The sequence below is a fragment of the Petromyzon marinus genome, chromosome 14, assembly GCF_048934315.1.
Source record: "Petromyzon marinus isolate PM22_M1 ecotype Great Lakes invasive population chromosome 14, UKy_Petmar_22M1.pri1.0, whole genome shotgun sequence".
Classification (NCBI taxonomy): Eukaryota; Metazoa; Chordata; class Hyperoartia; order Petromyzontiformes; family Petromyzontidae; genus Petromyzon; species Petromyzon marinus.
In genome coordinates, this window is record NC_133680.1 from 3,064,078 (window position 1) to 3,086,516 (window position 22,439).

At 41.6% G+C, this 22,439-nt stretch overlaps 1 protein-coding gene across 1 annotated transcript; it reads left to right on the forward strand.

Moving 5' to 3' along the window:
- The first annotated feature begins 213 nt into the window (after positions 1-213).
- LOC116942423 (sodium-coupled neutral amino acid symporter 2-like) lies at positions 214-21,425 on the forward strand. Its single transcript, XM_032954336.2, has 16 exons — positions 214-516; positions 2,581-2,820; positions 3,017-3,095; positions 3,830-3,948; positions 7,114-7,187; positions 8,751-8,843; positions 9,088-9,178; positions 11,571-11,656; positions 12,667-12,725; positions 13,000-13,143; positions 13,293-13,372; positions 13,700-13,800; positions 14,476-14,600; positions 15,337-15,481; positions 15,902-15,990; positions 16,304-21,425. Exons 2-16 carry the CDS (start codon positions 2,696-2,698, stop codon positions 16,397-16,399), a joined length of 1,506 nt encoding a protein of 501 aa, XP_032810227.1. The 5' UTR covers positions 214-516; positions 2,581-2,695; the 3' UTR covers positions 16,400-21,425.
- The last annotated feature ends 1,014 nt before the right edge of the window (positions 21,426-22,439 follow it).

Here is a 22,439-nt window from a genome sequence, read left to right on the forward strand (position 1 = left end):
ATCTCATAACCACCGCGATGACGACGATGAGGGTCTCCCCTTGTAAGATATATAAAAAAAATAATAGCAAGCGTCTAAACGCGATCGTTCGTTGTGTGTCGTTACTAATGAAAGTTAACGTATAATAATAAATAATAAAAGTAGTGTGTGTGTGGGGGGGGTGTTACTATTTGGGGGTGTATTTAGAGACGTCACGTGGGCTCTGCCCTATAGAACGCCGCTTGCCACTGTAAGGCGCTTCCAGTCACGACAGAGGGCGTTCGACTTGAGGTCGTGTCACCCACTAACAACGCACGCGATACCTTCTCTCTCTCTCTGTGTGTCATTTAGCGTATGCAACACGCACAAACCAAGCCGCTTTCTAGCGTCTCTGCTCGTCGTACGCAAAACTCCGGTGCACTCTCTTCTCAAAGTGTGCTAATACGTACTATTACTGTAGGGACGAATATCCATCACCCTGGGCAAAAAAAACCCGCGTCTGCGTTTGTAAAGTTTGCCGACCACCTCCCCACTGAGGTAAGTAAGGAGTTTGAAGAGCGTTGAGCAAGTTTTAATTCGTAATTAATTTGCCTTTATTTTGAGTCGCCAAAACATTTGTTTTTTTTTAAAACGGCGGCGGTTTTTAAGAGTTTTCGATTAATCGTTTGACGACTCGCACACGAGGGTGTTGGTTTTTTTATTTGGGCGGGAAAAGTTATGATATTGGGGGAAGAGGTGCGGAGAGCGGTGGCGCTTCGCTTAGCGCGACACTGCGCGAAGCGGAACCCTGCTCGAGTCCCCCTCACGGCCACCAACACCGCCGACGATTAAATTAACCAAATCGTGAACCTTCCAGGGGTTAACTCGGCCTCAAATGAGTTGCCGGTTCGGTGCGTGTCTAGCCCATCGGCACCGGGGAGACAAAGGCGGCCGGGCGTGGTTCTGCTCCCTCTTGTTCCGTGTCGGCCTTCATCGTCGCTCGCTAACAGCACCACCAAAAGTCTGTTCAGGCTTAAAAGTCTTTTTTTTGGTGTTGTTCAGCGCTCTATGAGGAAATCAATGTGAGGGTGCCGCCGCCACATGGCCGTGGCTGATGCAATCCCTAGCCGTGGTTGCAGGCGACACGCGGCTCGCCGCACGCACGCACAGGCGCCGTAACCAAGCCGGCCTTGACGTTCGTTACCGAAACAACGTCAACACATTTTATATTTAAAGCTTTCTTGACTGCAGGGAATTCATATTCTTTGGTTCTTTCGGTAAAGTCACGTAGAAGGGAAACGATGAAATAATAATGTTTCCCTTCTACGTGGTGACTTTACCGAAAGAGACAAAAAATATGAATTCCCTGCAGTCACGAAAGCTTTAAATAAAAATTTAACGTCAACAAACAGAAACCATCGCCATCGCCGCCGTCTTTTTTTTAATTAAACGTTGGATATTCTATGTCCTTAAAGTGCTCTTGTTAAATGTGGCCTCACACACGAGGGCAAAGGGGTGGAGTGTGCCGCTTGATGGTGGTTACAATGCCAGCGAATGCGACTACTGTATATAATTATTATATTTTGCGTGTAATTGTAAAGTGAAGAAGAGGTAATAATGTGGTCAGGCGATAATACTTTAATGTTGTAGTATTGGGAGTGCTGGCGTCCTTTTGCTACATTCCAAACGCAACCCAGTGTTGTTTGTGAATATATATAAATTGCCACGATTTTAAAATGTGAACGAGGTTAATGTTAAAGGTGCAGTCCTGCAATTGCTTGTTCACGACACCTGTTAGGAGAGCCCCAACACGATAAGCGAGTTGCGAGAGAATCTCCCTCGGCCCCTTCTCATTCATTACTCACCAGGCGTCTTATTATTTAACATGGGTTTAGGAATATTGTGGCGTTACTTATAATTACTTTGTGTTTCTCACCTTATAGATAACGCAGACCTATTTTATAATTAATATTCTGAGTAATACAAGTACTTGATTTGTAATTTACAGCTATCATTGGCAACTTTGCATAAACTTTGTGTATATTCACGGATAACTATATTTGGGTTTATTTTCAGACTGTTTAAAGTCATAAATGACAGTAATGCACACACGTCACATTTATTAAATTGAAACAATGGCTCATTTACTGATATCTCTTATCGCAGCTTTAAACAAAATCTTTGTTGAGACTCGTCATGCATAATCATTACTCAAGCCACTTTGACCTACGGGTGCGTCAGTTTTCGCTGACCTGTGATTTTTGTTGATTGAGCTGTTCACATTAAGCAAGTTAGGCACAACTTGGATATTTTTTTCTGCTGTGTGGTACACAATGTCATGAATTATTTTGTCAGTGCCTAAAATACTCTGGTATTTTCGTAGTCCATTATGACCGCAAATGTAAGACCCCCCCCTCCTTCCCACTCGTGGAAACTTTCACGAGAGTAGGCGTTGGGGTGATATAAAAACGGACTAAAAATCTGACAACTTTATTCTCCAAACCCATTATTACAGTCACGTATAAGTAGTGAACGTGTGTTGTACTGTACATGAACAAGAGGTACTTTATATGTAGCCCGCCGCTAATGTCATTAAAGTTGAATTTCTTGGACCTCCAACAGCGCCAGCATTCTCTTGAAATAAATCGACATCCCCGAAAGGAGAACTGAACGTTATTAAATACTTTCGAACGGTTTTTTTGGCGGAATTCTGAAAGAAGAGATACTTTCGGAGAAGATGTCCGGAGAGATGGAACTTGGGAACCACGTCAGAATTCCAAATGGCAGCGATAGCGACAGCAGCGATGGGATTGGCGAGCCACGGATAATAGACTCCGAGAACGTAACCATCGCAACTGCGAGGTAAGAACACACACCTTGCATGCCTGGGCATTGAGGCAATGTGCTGCCCTATTTGGTATGTAACATCGCAATATATTTGCTGTAAGTTGGTCCGCATGTACACCTGGCAATTGAACCCACAAGCTGCAGGTGTGGCTGAATGTGTTATGTCATTCTTTGTGTTTTGTGATATAACGTTTTTATTTGCCTCTTGCAGCCAGTATGATGACCAGGTTGATACAGAACGAGAGAATTTCATCCACCATGATGGAAAGGTGCATTCAAAGAAGCACCAGGTGAGATTCAAGACAGAACGAGTCTAAAAAAACCCATAAAGTTTGTGTTCATACATAGCAATCCTCTGTACGTCTACATGTTTTTCAGGAGGGTGTTGCTTTGGAATGCTTGGTCATCGCCTTGGAATATTTTCTTTAGACTGTACATGAGAGGGAACCAGAGTGCCTGGTAAAACTCACACGGATTTGGCAAAAATCCGGCTTGCTCTCCTGCTTCCTTAAGACGTGTCAATTGCTCAGCACGTAGCTGTTGCAAAATTAATGTCACAATGTATGATTAACCAACGCTGCGCGATTCTTGAAAGATTTACGTTCACTCTGAGCGTTACTGTTCCTTTGTAAATTATTTTCACTCCCACGTGGCACATTTTTTGGCTGTGAAAATAAAGTGAAAGTGAAAATAGCTCGTTGAGCCGAGGTAGATTAACTGTGTGCTATTCTTTGCACTGCTAATGAATGTGACATGTTGCTTGAAGGCTAATTTTAGTACGGTCAAGTTGGGGGTGTTGCTAATCATTTCCACGTGATTCTTTGTTACTTTGTCTGAATCGATTAATGATTGTCTATTGCCTGCCATCATGGTGTGTACTGTGCACGTGGCATTTCTATTTAAACGGTTGAAGCTGGTTGCTCTGTATTAGCAATGTAATGTATAACTACCAGTGGAAAGTATGCTGTGTTACAATTCAAATACATTGGAAGAGTATAATTTATATTCTGTGTTGTCCATTTAGGTCCATGAAGGCAAGACATCATATGGCATGTCAATTTTCAACTTGAGTAATGCCATTATGGGCAGTGGCATTTTGGGATTGTCGTACGCCATGGCCAATACTGGAATAATTTTATTTGTGTGAGTACCAGATGTCTGTGTTTGTACAACAAAGCCTAATTTTGTATCTGCACTATTTATGAGCACGCCCGTTAACGCGTCAAAGTTTTGTAATATACATTCACTGATGTGGATTTGGCCCACAATTAATGTACGGTGTTGTGTGATGCAATTGGCATGAATGATGCGGTATCAAATTTATATTGTGTATACATATTGTAAATAATGGACGAATAATATAGGGGTACTTTGCCTTTTTTGTTACAGTAAATTCAAGCGTCGTTTGTTAAGCGCATCTCATGAGAATGCCAACAAGGAAAAAAAACCCCATAATTTGTTTTTATAGCCAAAAATTATTCTTGGACCAGTCTTTTGCTTTTAAGTGACCGAATCGGTTGTATGTGTTTTTATTTCTCTAGGGTATCTTGGCAGAACTTCGGTTTTTCCTCCCTTCTAACACTGCAAAAAATACCACGCACCTCCCTCGCATCACCCCCCTCGCCACGCTCTTCCATCGCGCCACACCCACAAATTCGACTTCCTGACACGTCGACAGGCAAGCATCGAAGCAAGACTTTAAAGCCCAGATGTAACATATTATAAGCGATTTTTTTGTTAAGTGAAAAAATAGACACTGCGATTTCAAAGCTCTACCAACAGTTTGATTTGGCCCTTGTTTCAATGAGTTCCCTTTTAGGCAGCACCATGAAACGCGCACACAATGCGAAGTCCTGAAAAAAATGAACAATTTATAATAGAAGGGCACTTGTTAGATACAAAGTTCATGCTGTATTTACCTTTGCAACTATTGGATAGTTTTAAATATGTACATTGTACACGCAGTGACCTGTTTTAAACTTGGGGGGAAAATAATTTACAGAGCTAGTGTGGAGAGCATGACCTTAGGTAAATATATAGATTTTTTTTCCACTACCTTCAGGATGCAATGCCTTTAAATCGTTACACAATCAGCTATCGTGAAATGTCTTTGACTATTTGTAGAAACATCTTTCGCAATCCAAAAACTACGTGGGGAAGACGACAGCTGCGTCAGATGTTGAGGAAAGTAAATTGCTAGCCGGGCGGTGGTGACTGCATCCACCAAACCTGTGAAGACGAGGTTTGGTGGATGGCACAAATCTTCTTTGGTTCTTTCGGTAAAGTCACGTAGAATGAGAATAAAATAATAAATTGATAAAATAAAATAACACAAATGTTTATGGAACACCTTTCCCCGTGGACATCAAGGTGTGGATGCCCTGATTTGCCGCGAGAAGGCAGTACAGCAAAAATGTGGTCTCCACTTGTTCCATCTGGATGGTATAGTGTTTCCCCCTCGCACACGTGGGTTTTCTCCGGTGATCTGGTTTCCTCCCATATGTAAACACTTATTATTTGGCCGATAACACCTTAATATATCGAGGACGACAGAGCTTGAGCAATTGTTAGTGCTAGGCTAATTGTGTGGCTGCCTTCCTGCTTGACTGGTTCCTCACACCTCTGAGTCATTCACTACAGGAGTGTGTGAAGGCTGTGTGCGTTACAAGTTGAAATTACTATTATTTTAAACATACTTTAAAGGAATCCTTGAGTTTGTTGACTCGTGTCCTGAGAGGCCCACGATGGGGGCGTTCATTTGCAATGTTGAGGGTGTAAATTCGACCAAGCTTGTTACAGTGCATAGGTAGAGGCAAGGTTATCACATGCAGCCTCGTATGGCTGAATTTTTAATATTATTTGGATAAACTTAGTGATTTCACTTTCCACAGCTCCAATGCACAAACGAAGCCAGTGCTACACATTCCAAGTACATTACTGCACAGTACCCAAGATGACATGTTAGGTTCCTTTTCAAAGCAACGCTTATGAGGGCCGTTGAATATCTTGGCACACTAGAAGACAAATCTGTATTCATTACCAAGTTGGGCATATTTGGTATTCCTAACAAATGCTTCTTTTGTTGAGTAATGTCTGTATGCGTGTTTACGTTTGGGTTCCTTCTAACTTTGCCTTTTTCGTGTGCGAGCCTGTAACCGAACTGGGGGTGTGACTTCATAAACCCTAGACGTAATTATAATTGGGTAATGTAGGAATATTCTAGTTTAGGTAAATGCGAGTGCCTGTTTTTTGGTTTGGAATCTGGCCACGTTCCGCTGCTTAATCTGCATGCCCAGTGGCTCCTTAACGATGCCGTGGCAGTGGAGGCCCACAACAGGGAAAACTTTTACCATATGAGTGGAAAATCTGACCTATCCCAACTGCAGCAAGTGTAGCCCACGTCCGATTTTCTGAAGTGTAATTTGTGCGAGCTATAACTTTGAGTTCTGTCATGACTAGGTGGCATTTTTTTCCAGATATGCTGACCAATTAACCATTTAAGGCTGCTGCGGATTAGAGCACTTAATTCTTTGGAATGTTTTGTTTTGCATGTGGAGTCAAGTGTTTATAAACAGCCAGGAAGAAATTACCGAGTTGTGTTTTCAAGTCGCTTTCTGGCTCGGAGACTTAGCATTGTCTTGGTTCTTTCAAAAGAACCAAGAAGATGAATCCTGGAGTCACGAAAGCTTTAAATCGAAACAGTATTGTGTTGTACATAAAATTACTGAAGTGGCCATACGTCTGAACACATGGCAGATGCAAAGGCAGACTTTGTAATAGTCTTTTAAAGACGTTAAAACACCAAACTGAAACCTTTGATAAGGAATCATTGCTGCATGATTCCTTGTAAAAGGTTTCAGTTTGGTGTTTTAACATTTTAACACCTGTTTTGTTGCCAGAAAAAAGGGGAAAACCTATTCTCATATTTTGGTACTGGCAAAAGTGGTCCCATGAAGTCTTGTAAAGATGTCACATTTTTGTTGAGCTCAAATTTGGACTTCCCAGAGCTTAATTTTAACACAGTAATGTGGATGTGTGTTTTAATGTTCCAGGGTTTTTTTATGGGAACTTGTGTGTCCAGTTTGGTCAGTGCCAAACGAGTAAGATGAAAATTCCCATGTAAATTTAACAGACCTTATCACATCTTAGCATGACCATTAGAAAAAAAAACCCAATCAATTTGTTTCGTCCCACAAGCATTTGCTTTTTAGCCTCGCACACTTGGTGTACATATAAACGTTAACATGGAGTACGTGTGTGGTGCACCCTACTAATTAACGTTGCCTTTTGGTGTGTGTTTGCCTGCAGAGTTTTACTATTCGCAGTTGCTGTGATGTCCTGCTACTCTGTACATCTACTGCTGGAAACGTCGCATGCGGCAGGTGCGTGGCCTTTACGCTTTTTATTACATTAGTTGTATAAACTAATTTTTTGTTTATTTTAGCAGGTAAGGCCCACTGAGCTGTATAGCTCTTTCAGAAGCAACCTGGACAGAAATGATCGCTCGATGAAGTGGCTTATCACATGGAAATGGATATCAGCCAAATACTCTAAATGCATGTTTCTAAATGTGGAGGGGAAAAACCGGAGGTCTGGGAGAAAAATCCACGCAACCATGGGGAAAACATGCAGACTCCAAATATCCAGGCATCGGGATCGAATGTATGACCTGTATACCGGGCGAGGAAGTTAATAGTTTTAGTTCATACTAAAAAAAGAAACCTTGTAACGTTCTACCGCTGCGATTGTGCCATAAAACTTTACATGTCCTTTTTTGTAATACACATTAGTACAGTGTCTTGTCTTAAGTATTATGGACTGTACATATTTAAGATTCCGAGCCTGAGACATAAATGCAGCACTGTGTGAAACAACACAGTACAATTGCAACACTTTTTGTGGACATTATTTTATCACAGTTCAATTTAAATGTGTACTTGGCCATTCTTAAACTGATCTCAGTAGTTTATTTCAAATTTGTTAAATTCCTGCCTATCTTTTTTTACGCTTATTTTTTCTTAAATTTTATACCACCGCCAAATTTTCTTAAGATGTTGAGAATTCAGACGCTGTGTTCGATCCACTCCTACTGTAGCAGTGGATCTCGTGGCCACAAACAAGCACTGTTCTCAAGACCCCCATGAAGCTTGTAGTGTCTCAATTAGCCCCCTTGAACTTCCATTTGTGTTTTCCTGGAGTGTACTCGTACTGCACAGACTGTCCTCTCAAAGTTGATTACTGCCCATTAAGTACATCCTCCATGTTTTTGGAGGCCATTGGTGCCTGACAAGGCCAAGGTGATATGCAACATGCGAACACTAAGAACTAGCCTATTTAATTTTCTCTTCATCAGCCCCTGGGCTTAAAACTAGCTTGTGATGTAATTACAGAAGCTGTAATTTTATAGTTCAGTTTGTCCTTATTTTATTGAAGTAGGTTTATATTTAAAATAAGATGCTTTTTTTCACGACGGGCGCTCACCTGGTGAGAATAATTTTAATGAATGAGCATAATTGTCTATAGTTGGTATGTACATCGCTGGGTTTTAATTTGTAGTGCGACCATAAACATTGCACGTCCCATTTTGGAAAGCAAAACTCTGTAGGCGGCTATCAATGCCATTTAAAGCGCTTCACTGTAAACATCGTCTTCAGGTTAGAATTTTCCATATTGCTGCCACATGTCCTTTGTAAAGCCTGAAGTCCCAGTGACTTGGCTGCTTAAGGTTGGCATCTGCTATTGATTTCTTCTCTCACTGATATGGTTTTTTTGGGGTGAAGTGCACTTCGACGTATGTGTGGGAATGGGGTGGGGTGCCAAAAAGTTAACACAAGTAATGAAAGTTAAGGGTTTTGTACATGGATATAGAGAAGTTTGGTGACTAATTTTTAATGATAATTTTAATGAAAATATGACGTCTGTGCTTCACACGTGTTTTGTTATAGGTACAAAGTCGTATGAGCAATTGGGATTTCTGGCATACAAGCATGTAGGAAAGATTGCAGCAGCTGCGGCAATCATGTTGCAGAACATTGGTGGTAAGTAGATCTTTTATATGTAAAGCGCTTTCAAATGCTACCCTTGGTGGCAGGCATGCGCAGTGGGCTTTTCCAAAGTTATTGGAAAATTTCTTATAAATAATTCAGAAAATTAGTTTTTTTAACCAATGAATATGCAACGCACTGGACATGTTCTGTTCTACAGCATTAATCCGAATGACATGCACGCTTTTGCTGCAAAGGTCGTTAAGAAGCCGAGCAACAATTTTTTTTTCTTCCACAGCTATGTCAAGCTACCTCTACATCGTAAAGTACGAGATGCCAGAAGTTTTAAAATCGCTGCTAAATGCACCAGTGGAACAACAAAGCACAATGTACGTCATCATGCATTGTCATGGCGAATGTGTGTGATATTAATTTGAATGCTTCAAATGGTCGCACAGTTATTTACATTTGTTACTTAGTGCGAACAAACTGAATATTTCAAGCGACGGGACTGGTTTGGCTGGTTGGCCAAAATTATTGGGTTGTATTTCAACGTGCAATGTTTTGAAAACATTGAAAATTACCTGCAATATAGACCAGTAGATCAAACATTCGTAGTATCCATCTTCATTGAGAAATACCGTGTCATGGCGAAATGTGAAGTAATTTGATAAATAAGAAATCCCCTCCAGGAAAGCCCAGCGATGCTGCTTTTAGCCACGATGATAGTAGTTGTGTGTGCACACCAGTATCGACAAGTGTACACAAGAGCAGCACGTGGTGTCACCTTTGCGTTTGGTCTTGTTGGATCTGAGCCTCAGCTGGATTTGGCTTGGTCTGAGCATTGATCCTGAGAATTCTGGTCGGTGCAGGAAATAGTGTTAAATAAACTCCTTTATAAAAGTTTTTTTTTAAAACAACGGTTTTATTAACAACTTACTCACGGTTGAGAAGTATGTCATAGGTGTGGCGCCGGCTCCCACATCAACGCTTACTTGAATTGATTGATTACTTCCGTAACTCGATCACACGGAGCGTGCACGCCTGAAACACGTGGCGCCTGCTTCTTTGGCGTGGCGAATCGAAAGTTTAGGGACCGTGGTGTTTTACCTACACAAATATATATAAATAATAAGGCGTCCATACAAAATGTAAATTGCTTTAAAGTAGCGATTTTATTGATTAATTGATGCCAGGCATGCATTGTCACCGGATCTGAGTACGTGTACAAAATTTGGAATTGATTGGACAACAGGAAATATACTAACTTTTGATTACAAGATTTGACCACGACACTGGAATCAAGTTAAGTAAAACCGTTGAAAAAGGAGAACGTTCGACTATAACTTGGTAAACTTAATGAAGACACTGGGCCAGATGGTCTCCCAGGTCTGGTTTTACAAGACCATGGGCTCTACTCAAACCTCTGCCAGACCCTCTCAGACCCCGTAAAGAAGGTCATGCTACCTCCCTAAATGAAGAAAGCAAAAATAACACTGGTCCACAAGGGAGGTGCAGATCTGACAAGATAGGGGCTATATGCCGATCTCGCTGTTGAACGTTGACCATCACATCTTTACTAAAGCTCAATCACCTAAACTGGAAGGAATCCTTTTTGACTTAATACAACCTCCCCAAAAGGGGATCATAAAAGGGAGAGAGGCATTGCCTGGTCACCAATCGACGCAATCGTATGCAGTAATCCTTGACGGAAAACAGGCGTTTGATAGGGTAGAGTGGGCCTTCCTGTTTGTCACCATTCAAGAAATGAAATGTCCAGATCAGTTTTTATCATCCTAGGACGTTCTCCCAACAAATGAGGAGAGATAAGAGATGTGAAAAAAATCCCCTCCACATCTTACAGCCCCGTTGAGAGAGATCCATTACAAATTTCTTCACGGATATTATCTTAACGAATGGTAGATGGTGTTGTCTACAACATCTAATTGTCCCGGGTACCCAACTAAGATGGAAGGAGGTAATGTTTTGTCAAAGTATGGGTGCCGTCTTAGGTACCCTCCTAGAGGAATCTCAGACTATCTTCCCAAAATGGTTTCCTGGCAACCCCCTCCCTGCCCCCCCTCCATCATCCCTTATTCCCCCCCCCACTTAGTTAATAATAGGTTAAATACTTAAATGTGATCATAGGTTCAATGGATAGAAAGATATTACTGTAATGGTTTCAACGGATAACCTAGGAATATTATTTTATCGACTGGCTTCATTTTTTTTGTAGCGTTCACAATGGACATGCTCCCTCGTATCACCCGAACACCACCCACTTATTTACATTACTCACCACCTCCCGTTTTTATATACATTTAAACTGATGACACAATTTGTTTGAATGGATGTTTTTGCATTTGTCTTTCTCCTGTTGTCCCCTTGGATATATGCTGTGCAATTGTGTGTTAGAAGATATTGCTTTGTGGGAAAAAAGGAGAATGTTCTTCCTTTTGGGCCAGAGCATAGTCTTCGAGGCCATGGTCATACTTCAGAGTTTTGTTTGTTGTTGACACAGGGGTGCCATGACGTGCGTGCTTTGACTAAACAAACGTTGGTATCGACTTTTTTGTATGGCGAGGATTCTATCTCCAGGTGTATCTGTTTATGTTGAATGTTTGTTGTGTCTCAGTAAACCGAGTGTCATCCCATAAGGTAACCTTTTGTAAGTTTACTTGGATGTTATTCCAAGTTTCACACTTAAATATATTTGTTAATATTGAATAACAGCAGCATTTTCCTGATGTCTTGTTCTATGGTTTTTTTTTCCCCCTGCAGTGTACAGTATTTGTTGAATGGAAACGTACTGGTGATAATCGTTGGATTTCTGGTTATTCTCCCATTGTGTTCACTTAAAAACATCGGTGAGTGCCACTGCTTGTTTGCGTGTAAAGGTATATTTTTTTGCATTTATGGAAGACGATACAATATTGAGAATTGTAAAAATGTTAACTCTAAAGCTTGCTTGAGGAATGCACATTTATTCCAGAATTTAAACATTGCTGCACACATTTTTGTACCGGGTGGAGTGGTGGTGCAGTAAAATGCACCAACAATCTGGTGACCCTGAGCTTGATGCCCAACTACAGCTACCTCAGGGTGGCGAGTGAGATCTGAAACGATTAACGGCTCCCCCAGGGTGCCCCCCCCCTCCCTCCACCCAACCCGCACTGGTGAAATATGGTCAAACAATTCCATGATCAACACTGAGCGGGGGGGGGGGGGTCCTTGATCCAACGGTGAATTGACAAAGCACTGTAAAGTCAGGTAGTTGCATCAATTGATGATCGAGAACTTATTCACTTTGGTCACTCGCTCACCCACGGTCAGTTGCGTCTTCATCACTCTTCTATCTTCTTTGGTTCTTTCGGTAAAGTCACGTAGTAAAGTCACCATAGTTGATGTTTCCATGAACTTCACTCCTTGCTTTCTCTGTTGAGGATTTTAAGTACCAGAGACTGACTTTTTTGCATCATCTGTGAAGTGTTAAACCACCAGACTACAGGTCTCAATACTTCTCTTTTCGCTTCTTTGCACTGTTCGACGTTTAAATTCCATCCCATTGTCCCCTTTCCCATTACCTTATAACCTTGCTCAATTCAAGAAACGTATTAACTCAACTATTAAACCTTCAATATCACTGTTGATGGCTGCTTGACATTTTAGGCCTGTGCCTTGTGCTCACCTCTGATTAGCATGGTTGACTACGCTATGGTGCGAAAGAAGTTCAACATACACACTAGCAACTTTTTTTTAAGTGCATAACATTGTTTTACTTTTGAGTGACTTCACAAAGTGGCAGATTGTCTCTGCTAGCCGCTTATGATGGGAGCCTACAATCACAAATGGAATGTATTCTGAACTTGCCTTGCAGGCTTGCTTGGGTACACCAGCAGCTTCTCTCTGGCCTGCATGGTTTTCTTTCTCATTGTGGTAAGTGCAGCAAGGTGTTGTCATGTCCAATCACAATTACTGTTCTCACAAGTGCAATAGCGTAATGATGTTGTGATCGCCTTAGCATATAATTCTTGAACATCTCGCCCCAGAGGTTCAATGAAGTGTTGGAATTCGGCGTTAAGATTCAAGAATCTATTCGCCAATGCCTAGATTGCATTTCTGACTCAAATGTGCAATTTATATGCCATACTGAAGCAGTCACCCGATGAGCCGTTTGATGTCCGGTGTGCATTTTTGTATCATGTTCCAGATCGTCATCAAGAAGTTCCAGATATACTGCTGGGTAGTAACCACGGCGAACCAAACTGAAGTGTACACATTCACGTACGACACTCGCGTCAATGAGACGCTGGATGGCACCTGCCCCATTTCTCTCGGATTGTTCAACTTCAAGGTGAGCGTGTGGAAGGGCTGCGTTGGTGGCGTTGCGTATTCGAGCGGCTACTTAAAATAAGTTTTATAAATCGTTTGGTTTGCGATGGGTCCAGCTTCTCCGAATGCTTTGCTAAAGATGCGGCTGCGTGTGTGTTTTGCACGTCGCAGACGGCGTACACCATCCCGATCTTGACGTTTGCTTTCGTGGCTCATCCAGAGATCCTGCCAATCTACATGGAGCTCAAGGAGTAAGAACCCTGCACGGGCCCATGCAGCTCCAGGACCACATAGCGAAATAAATGCGTATTTTGGAATTGCTTTGCGTTGATGTATAGGTTGCGTTTTCCGTACTTATCCTTTCAAACGTTTTTGTAATCACATTGTATTCTGACATTAGTGGCTCAGGTCTTCTTGAAAATTAACTTTATAATCTCATCTAGTGTTTGACTATTCGTGATTTCACAGCAATTCCCAGCGTAGGTGTGGATGCTATTGTCACGGTATTTATGTCAAGTTTGTTTTTTTTGGGGGGATTTCTAGTTTAGCCCCTGACCATGATGCCTCTTATTTTGCAGACCCACCCAGAAGAAAATGCAACAAGTTTCCAACATATCCATGTTTGCTATGCTTGGAATGTACCTGCTCACGGCAATCTTCGGCTACTTAACATTTTATGGTAAGGATTAAAGCCACGGGAGCTGAGTTTATAAATGTGCTGCTTGAATATGAGGCAAGGTGTAACACTGGCTTGTTGAATGATAATCTGCCGAGAGATATAGCTTTCACTTTGTGCGTTAATTGAGTGGAATACTTTAACTAAGATTGCAATGCATTGTTTTCGGCGAAAGTTTAGGCTAAACGCCTAAACAGGAGGGGGGGACTTGTTGAAATTACAGCAAAAAAATACGATTTTCCTGAGTAGCTCCTAGTCCGCTTCCATACTGGCAATTACATACTTCTGAAGACGAACGCTAATTGGAAAGCAATAAATAATCCATTCCCAATTCATGCAATTTTCTTGCAAGGCACAAGACTGATAAAATGGCCATTTTACCCAGGAAGAACGAGGTCTCAACTTTTTTCAGGAGGCTGCATTGGGATATTTGTTCAGTTACAAGTAATACGTGTTAGACGTGGTGTGAAACTGGAAGTACCCCGAGGAAAACCACCACTCACGAATGAGGATATCACGCGGAAAGCAACCTCGTGTGCTTTCGGGTTCCCGAATGTGTTGCTCGGCATGTCTCTGACATTTCGCCATCAACGTCCTGGGAGCTTCGTAAAGGAAACTTCGTGCACAGTATTCCCATAACGTCGCTCATTCTCGTGGTGGCGCATTTCCCCCTGCCAGGTGGCGTAGAAGCAGAGCTGCTGCACACGTTTGTGAAGCTGGGCGGCTTCAGTATTGTCATCCTCCTCGTGCGCCTTGCCGTGCTCATCGCTGTCACTCTCACTGTGCCCGTCGTGTTATTCCCGGTACGTGCCCTTTTCGCAGTTCGAGCAGTTGAGAATTTAAAAAAAAAAAATTTCTTAATATTTAAGTTGCTATGCACTGAATGCATGGATGAGAATCTTTGCAGCGGCTGCGAATAAGGCATTGGCAGGTACAGGGGATGTTTGTGCAGATGTCGATTTGAGGTCCTGAAATAAAAGATCTGGGGAGAGTACGAGAGCCCGGGATCACTGACAATCCCGCTTTGTATTATCGCTGTTGCTGAGAACAGGCCCAAAATGCCAAGCAGCCAGCATCAAACGGCACGATTCAAGGAGCAATGGATAAGGGTTCATATTTCTTGAATTGAGCAATATTGCAAGATTGTATGATTCTAAACACGAGAAAAGAAGCAGAAAGAGCAGTGTTGTGACCCGCATTGTTGTGGTTGAACACCGTATGGATGAGACAAAATGAATGGTTAGTTTGATAAACAGACTCTTCAACTTGGGGAGAATCAATGAGTGACATTCATGGGAACATTGTTGGTATTAGGGATAGAAGAGTAAGCAGGCGACTGACCATTGGTGAGTTAGTGTCTGGAGTGTATCGGTGAGCGAAGTTTATAGTTGGCGAGTAAATATGATAGAGTGATCAAGAGGCGACTGATTGCCAGCGAGTGACTGGATTGAATCGGGAGTGAATTGGAAAGCGTCGGGATTTGCGGTGCTTCTGTCGATGACTGATGTTAGCGACGGTGTTTCCCATTCTCACATGCAGATGCGGAGCTCAGTCGAGGAGCTGTTCTTCCACACCAAAACTTTCAGTTGGTTGAGGCACATTATTATCGCAATGATGTTCCTGGTACTTGATATCTTGCTCGTCATTTTCGTGCCATCCATCCGAGAGATTTTTGGCTTCATAGGTGAGTGTGCCTTGATTTTATTTTTCATGACCGTTTTTATTTGTTGCTGCGTCCTCTTGCGGGTGGCATAGATGGTAGTAGGGTTGTGAACATTGATTACCTCCACAATTTTAACGGTTGTCACAATTTAGAGTGAAATTGGTTGTGAATTGTTTATGCACACTCTCCAGGTATGTGACCTGGAGATGTTGGGTCTGTGGAGGTGAATGGGTGTGGGTTGTTAGGCAAGATGTCAAGTTAAAACAAAAAATTAGATTCAAACACAAGTGGTGCATTTTTTAAGGTTAAAGTAATCTTTTACTTAAAAACGTAACTTTAAACATATTATTGAAAAGTTGACTTTGTTTAATTGGCAAAGGTTTCGCTTTACCCAATCAATCGTGTATGTGGAAACTGATTTACATTTTTTTAAAAATGCAGGATCATCTGCGGGTACATTGCTCATCTTCATCTTGCCTTCGCTTTTCTACTTGAAGTTGGCGACACAATCTCTAAAAGAAAGAATTGGCGTAAGTATCTCCCGCTTAGCTAACTGCTTTGCCACTTGAAACTTGGCATTCATCTTAGCTACCCAATGTATTTACACATCGTACTGTATATTTTTAGCATTATGGGGCTTGGTGTTTCTTCAGGAACTGAATTGAAGCAAGATAAGAATAACATTGGTATAAAAAAAAAAACGAGAATTTGAGATTAGATTAAACATTACTGCTGTATTTTCATCTGAATATTATGTCATCAAGTGCCGTTATCTGGCTTTCGTTGAGAGAAACTGCCTGAGCATTTATGAGGGAATTTGTGTTGTTTTTTTCTTGTCCACAGGCAATAATGTTTTGCTTGGCGGGGTTCTTGCTGATGTTCGCGAGCATTGGTCTCATCATCACAGAGTGGATACGGACTCCTGTAAAGTGGAGTTAAAGACAACAGGACTGAGGCAAGGGCCTACCAAACCACCCTCACCTGGCACAAGAGCAAAACAGTGGATCTAATTTCTGCTGGTCACGCTTGTAATTTAACTTAAAAACAAATGTATCCAGAAATGACTACACACAAATTTACTTGAATGTATAAAATCAACTCAAGCCACGTTATTAAACAGGTGAACATTGTCAATTCGTGAAGACGGCCCTTGACAGGAAGACTATGCATCGTCACAGTGCTTATGACGCACCTGGCATTTGCTGGGTGTGGAAGGTGACGTGAACTTGAAAGGCTGTCATCCCAACTACTTAAATGTTTTCTTCTCTTTACTGAGCTGTTGAGTGCAGAAGCGTTTAACATTTTCAAGGTTGGGGGGAAAAAACGTACACCTGTAAATAATTCAAAGATATCTCAATTCAATTGCAACTTGATATTAATTTACTGTCTTTGAGTGGTGGGACTTTCCTGACAACAGTTTCACTATTTTATAAATGTTTAAGGCCATCCATAATTTGTAATGTATACATGGTTCATGGATGGAAAAGGACCTTTATTTAAATAATGTGGAGCCTTTTTTACCTTTCAAATTCGGTTTTCCTAGTTTTTTTGTCAGTTTAATCGAATAGTCAGATACATGTGGTACGTTTGTGCGAAATGTCAGGTTTCATTTGTAGGGATGTTGGTCCTAACCTTGGCACCTGCATTTTTGTAGCTGCAATGCAGCATGTCAGAAAAAAACACACATCATGGTCCGAGTTCATTTTGTGATCAACTCTGCAAAGTTGGGCCCTAAGGGCCATTTTACATGGGGACATTTTCGGGCAATCGTCGCCAACAATCTTTGCCGGCAGTGCCTCACCATCTCCAATAATTTTATAGACAGAACCATCACTCCCATGAATGCCTTGCCAGTGAATGCTGGCACGATTGCCCTGTAACTGCCCCAAGTGTATCGTGGCCCTGAACGGTTTTTGCAGATGCACAGCTGTAAACGGTGGAATTGAACAATATAACGCACAAACACTGCATGCCACCAAACTTTTTTTATGTACTCTGGATTTAGTTTTCCCATTGCAGATGTTTGCATAAAAACAATTGGCCATAACACCACAGAACACTGTGGGTATTCTTACCGCTACTTTGATAACTGTCTTCTGTGGATGCCACAGAGCACTACATTTTCCAAATTCTGAAAAATGATTAAATTGCAGGCTGTGCTTTTTCCTTTCCCTGCAGTTTGCAATATACAAACAGCTATGAATTGCAGGTGCCTCCAGTGTTTGGTACGACATGGATCACATCCACGCTGTGGTATGGGAAAATGGCGCATGCCTGTAGGAATTGTGCGCTTGTGTTTATTTACCGAGCTATAAAAAAACATGTTTAAGAACAGGAAAATTGCATGTGACCGTCCTATGGCACCCTTATACCTATTTTTACACCGTACAACCGAGCCCCGCCAAGCCGCCTCTTTGCAGCTCAGGAGGTGGTGCCAGGTTGTCTTTCCACTGCAGAACTCGAGGCGTGCAGCCGAATGACACAATGAACGAGCGATGTCATCATTGCACGTTCATGTGTACTGACACAACGCATAACGATAATTATTCAACGTTGCCCATGGCTCCTGCTTGCTTCCGGTTCAAATAAATTGAGGCCAGCGTATTCCCGTTTGGTTCTGGCTTGGCACGGAAAACAGACAGTGGGGAAGAATCCCACCCATACTGTGAGGGGGTGGGGGGGCCATACTGGTGCTGATTGGGTGTCGGTGGAAAAATGAGTATTAGAGCCAATCAGGAATCTGAACCAGCTAATCATGTATTAGTAACAGAGCTCGTCAGCCAATTTAGGTGTCTGCACTGAAGTTCAGTGCAAACGCGATGTTCTGCTACATTTATAAAGCAAATAAGACCAGGAGACGTGTCCCATTCAGCTGTTGTGCATATTCATTGGATAAGCTAGAAATCTAAAAGCTGCAGAGGGGAATGCTTTTTATGGTCCTTTTAGCTGTACAATTGACCAAATTGCAACTGTAGATTTTTCTTTGAAAAATATAAGCTATTGCAAAGCTATACTGCTCCTCTTGTGCTGATTAATTTTTACATACAATCAGCTGAGCAGGGAACTTCCTGTAGCATCAGACATTCATGTAACTCTGAATGCCATGGACATAATTAAACAGAAAAGAGCTGCGTAACTTATTTATAACTTTGCATGCAATCAAGAATAATATTTCCCCCCCCCCCCCCATGTATCAATGCCCGTGGTATCATGACAAACGTTTCGGATGTTGTGATGCGAGATTCTACCACTCGGTGCGTTTTGTTATTTATATTAACGCGACTTATGGATATTGCATTTGGTCATTAGACGTTATTATTGTCTGGCAGGCCTTGAACATATATTTTTCATACCAGGAATTTTCACCAGATCAGCCCATCTTTACAAGTGAATTTTTTTTACTAATTTAAAAACTTGCAAGGTACATGTTTACACTAACTTTGAAATGCAGAGATGGGCCATGTGTATCCTCTGGCATTTATCCCACTGAAGTCCGTAAAGTTAATGACATTTACGAGCATAAAGTGATGAGTGTTCTCAGAATACAGTATTTTGGTTTAACTCCTACATCGTTTTGGCAGTGCAGCTCACTTCAGCAGTGTCCTGTCATTTTCTTGCATTTTTAAATGCCGACAATCTTGTACCAAGACAAGAGTTGAGCAAGTGACTGATTTGTTAAGTCTAATTTAAGGGCATAACTTATTTGTCAGTATCTCACTATTTAATAAGCCATGTGATAACTCTTAAATGACAATCCCATTATGGATGCCAAAGAGACTTCCCACCACCTGTTACAGGGAACGTTTGCTATCGAGAGATGCACTCCATATTTAAGCTCCCCTCCCCCTATTTTGCATGGCTTTATTTAATGTATTTTCAAAAGACATTGACGACACTGTTTTTTTCAACTGTATATATTGTATGTAGAATCAATTGCTCGGTTTTACATTCCTTTTGAGGACCGACCACCACGCAATCATTACTCCTAACCCCCCCCCCCCCAGCCTAGGTACAAATGATCTTGGCCGTCATGCACTATGCAGGCAGTGAACCTCTAAGTATAATGGTAAGATTTAAAAATCAATTATGCTGTACATTTGCTTGGGCTTGCGTCAAATAATTGTAAAAAAAAAATCAAGATTTTAAAAGTATAACAACAGAAGTGGCGTAATCTAGAAATTAGTCTAGTCCTTTGTGTTTTCAGGGTGCATTGTGTAGTTTCCCTTGCCACAGAGCCACTTCTGCAGTGGTCGATTATAAACCTGTTTTGTGCCTCGCTTATACCCAGACCCGTTCATGTTGATGGCAGCAGAAGAGTTGTGGCTGGTCAGCGTGACGGTATTGTCATCTGCGTCTAAAACACACGCCCAAATATTACTGATGGGCATATGGCGTGCTTGCAACGCAAGTAGCCTTGCGCATCATTCGCGTGCGTCGGTGAGGTATTGGTATGCTGTGTCGGCTGTTAAGGGGTGGGACAGGCCCCATGGCAGTGCCTGTCAATGACGTGCCTGTAAGTGTCAGCCCCCCCCCCAGGTAATGCAGGCCCAACTGAATGGAATATTCCTTACATAGCGTTTGTTTACGTGCTACTGTCTTTCATGGTTTATTCTGTTGCCTTGGTTCAGAATTGGTTATGGTTAGTAACATTGTTACCTCAACACTTGATTGATTTTAATTGTTGGCTACGCTTGGAATAAATGTGCCCGTGTAATAGATTGTGGTTTAATTTATATTTACCTATTTGCTGGGTTTAATTACGTAGATTGTTTTAAGTGGAGATCAATTGGTGAACAGTTGGACCAAGTTCTAGAAGCTTATCCTGAAACAGTTTTTAATTTTGGTGGAATTTTTTCATCGTTTTGATTTTAGGAATGTTGACATTTTTATAAAAACATTAAATATCTGCACTGCTTCCAACAGCTTTTAGGGTATTGTGTCCACACTGGCAAGTTGCAGTACACCCTCACCACTTTGGAACATTATTTGTCTTCAAGGGACTCCACGATGTAGTTTATACTGATTTGCATTAGTGAGTCGGAATAAACGTGGGATTTGTAGTCTCGTTCTAATGCAAAGTTAGCTTCTGAAATATATGGCCTTTGCAGTTCCACTTTTGTCTGGGAAAGGCAATTATAATTGACTATAACCTCCCAGGGCTTGAAATAACGTTCCCTATGAAACAAGACATTGCCTACAACCTGTTGCAGGTAAATTCAGGAAAGTTAAAGCCTCAATTGAAAATGTAAAGAACCTAAATAGACCCATGGTACCAAAGTTTTAGCCAAGCCAATGGGTTTTTTTTAACGTGACTTGTGAGGCAGGGAAACTCGCGTTTGGTGTCCCCTTGTGAACAAGGAATTACTCGCATTTGATGAAGTAGGATGCATATTTCTTATGTGTTGCCTCCTGTATACTTTAGCGTTAGGGTCTTGACAACCGAGCGAAATACTGTTGGCGTGTGGTGACAGTTGATTTGTGCACAAACTGAATGGGGGGGGGGGGGCGGGGCCATGATTCGAGTGTTGTGTTAGATACGGATGACCAGTTAATGTTTTTCTTCCAAATCAATGTCATTTTTGTAGAAAATAAATTTTAAATGTGGAAAATCAGATTTATAAAAAGGTAGTTAAAATGGCAATGAAATGAAATGCTTGTGCGCTTGTTCAAATTAATAGCACTTGTTTGCATCATCTGGATGGAATGGTGGATATCCTGTTGACCGTGCGGCCGTTTGAACCATCAATGCATTCGTTCTGAAATGTGAGCGTTAAGGATTTTACTTGGAACAATAGTCAGTTTTGAAAAACTTTAAAAATCCTGACGGCTTGTATATATAGTCTAGGAATGTAATGTGTAATCATTACCTTATCCCGCTTGTACATTACTTTTAGTGGGCAGGCATGTTCTGCTTTTTTACAAGCTGTACATATGCATGTAGAAATAAAACATTTTAAGCATCCATCTTTCATAGTATCTTGCGACATTTTTGGTGTATCAATTATTTCAATGAAACACTTGCTATGAAGCGATGATGTTAATTGCTCACTGTCGATATTAACAATAATTGCAAACCGACCACCCCCACACCCTTGCTACTCGTTGGGTCTGAAATTAGACGCAGGCAATTATCACACGTGTGCGCCATCACACCTCTCGCTGTGCCGCCCGTTTCTTTTTTGCTCTTCAGCTGACGGTGCCACTGTCCAATGAACCTTTCAAAGACTTTCCACGGTGGCATCGGGCAAGGCACTAAGACATGCAGGGACAAACCGTGGTATTTTTTTCACGAGTCAACATCGTGGCTAACTTGCCTGTCCGTTTGACACGTAGGTTTTTGTGACCAATATTCATTAAGGTTTTTTTGGGCGAGATCGCGCAAGTAATTAGTAAGGTTTGTCACGTAAACAAAAAACGGTGTGGAGAGTAAATCCACATTAACAATTTCAGGACGTTTCGCTGGTAATTACATCCCAGCATCATTGGGCGATTTTGTCTGTTCGCGGTTCACTATTGACACTGTTCTTGACTCTAACTCCATAAATACTTAATTGGCTGAAAATACCTTCATACGTAGCACAGTTTTGGTTCGCTACCTTTCCACATGTCTGGCAGACCAATTAAGATCTTATTGGCCCGATTACAAGGGAGAAACACAAACATAAACTTTTTTTGCCCGTATTGAAACAGCTGTACGCCATATGGACCTGAACTCAATTTCCCTGTACAAGAATACGGAAAACCGTATGGGTTGACAGGTGTGGTCTGTGGACCCTCGGCGAATGTCCAATGCATTGTGCATAAACTACAGTGAGGGAAAAAAGTATTTGATTCCCTGCTGATTTTGTACGTTTGCCCACTGACAAAGAAATGATCAGTCTAATTTTAATGGTAGGTTTATTTGAACAGTGAGAGACAGAATAACAACAAAATCCAGAAAAACGCATGTCAAAAATGTTATAAATTGATCTGCATTTTA

Bases quoted from the DNA above. Each gene is read 5' to 3' on its own strand.
- LOC116942423 (XM_032954336.2), top strand. From the start codon at position 2,696: ATGTCCGGAGAGATGGAACTTGGGAACCACGTCAGAATTCCAAATGGC. The intron at 11,657-12,666 runs GTGAGTGCCACT...CTTGCCTTGCAG, and splicing joins GTGTTCACTTAAAAACATCG to GCTTGCTTGGGTACACCAGC. The intron at 13,801-14,475 runs GTAAGGATTAAA...TCCCCCTGCCAG, and splicing joins CGGCTACTTAACATTTTATG to GTGGCGTAGAAGCAGAGCTG.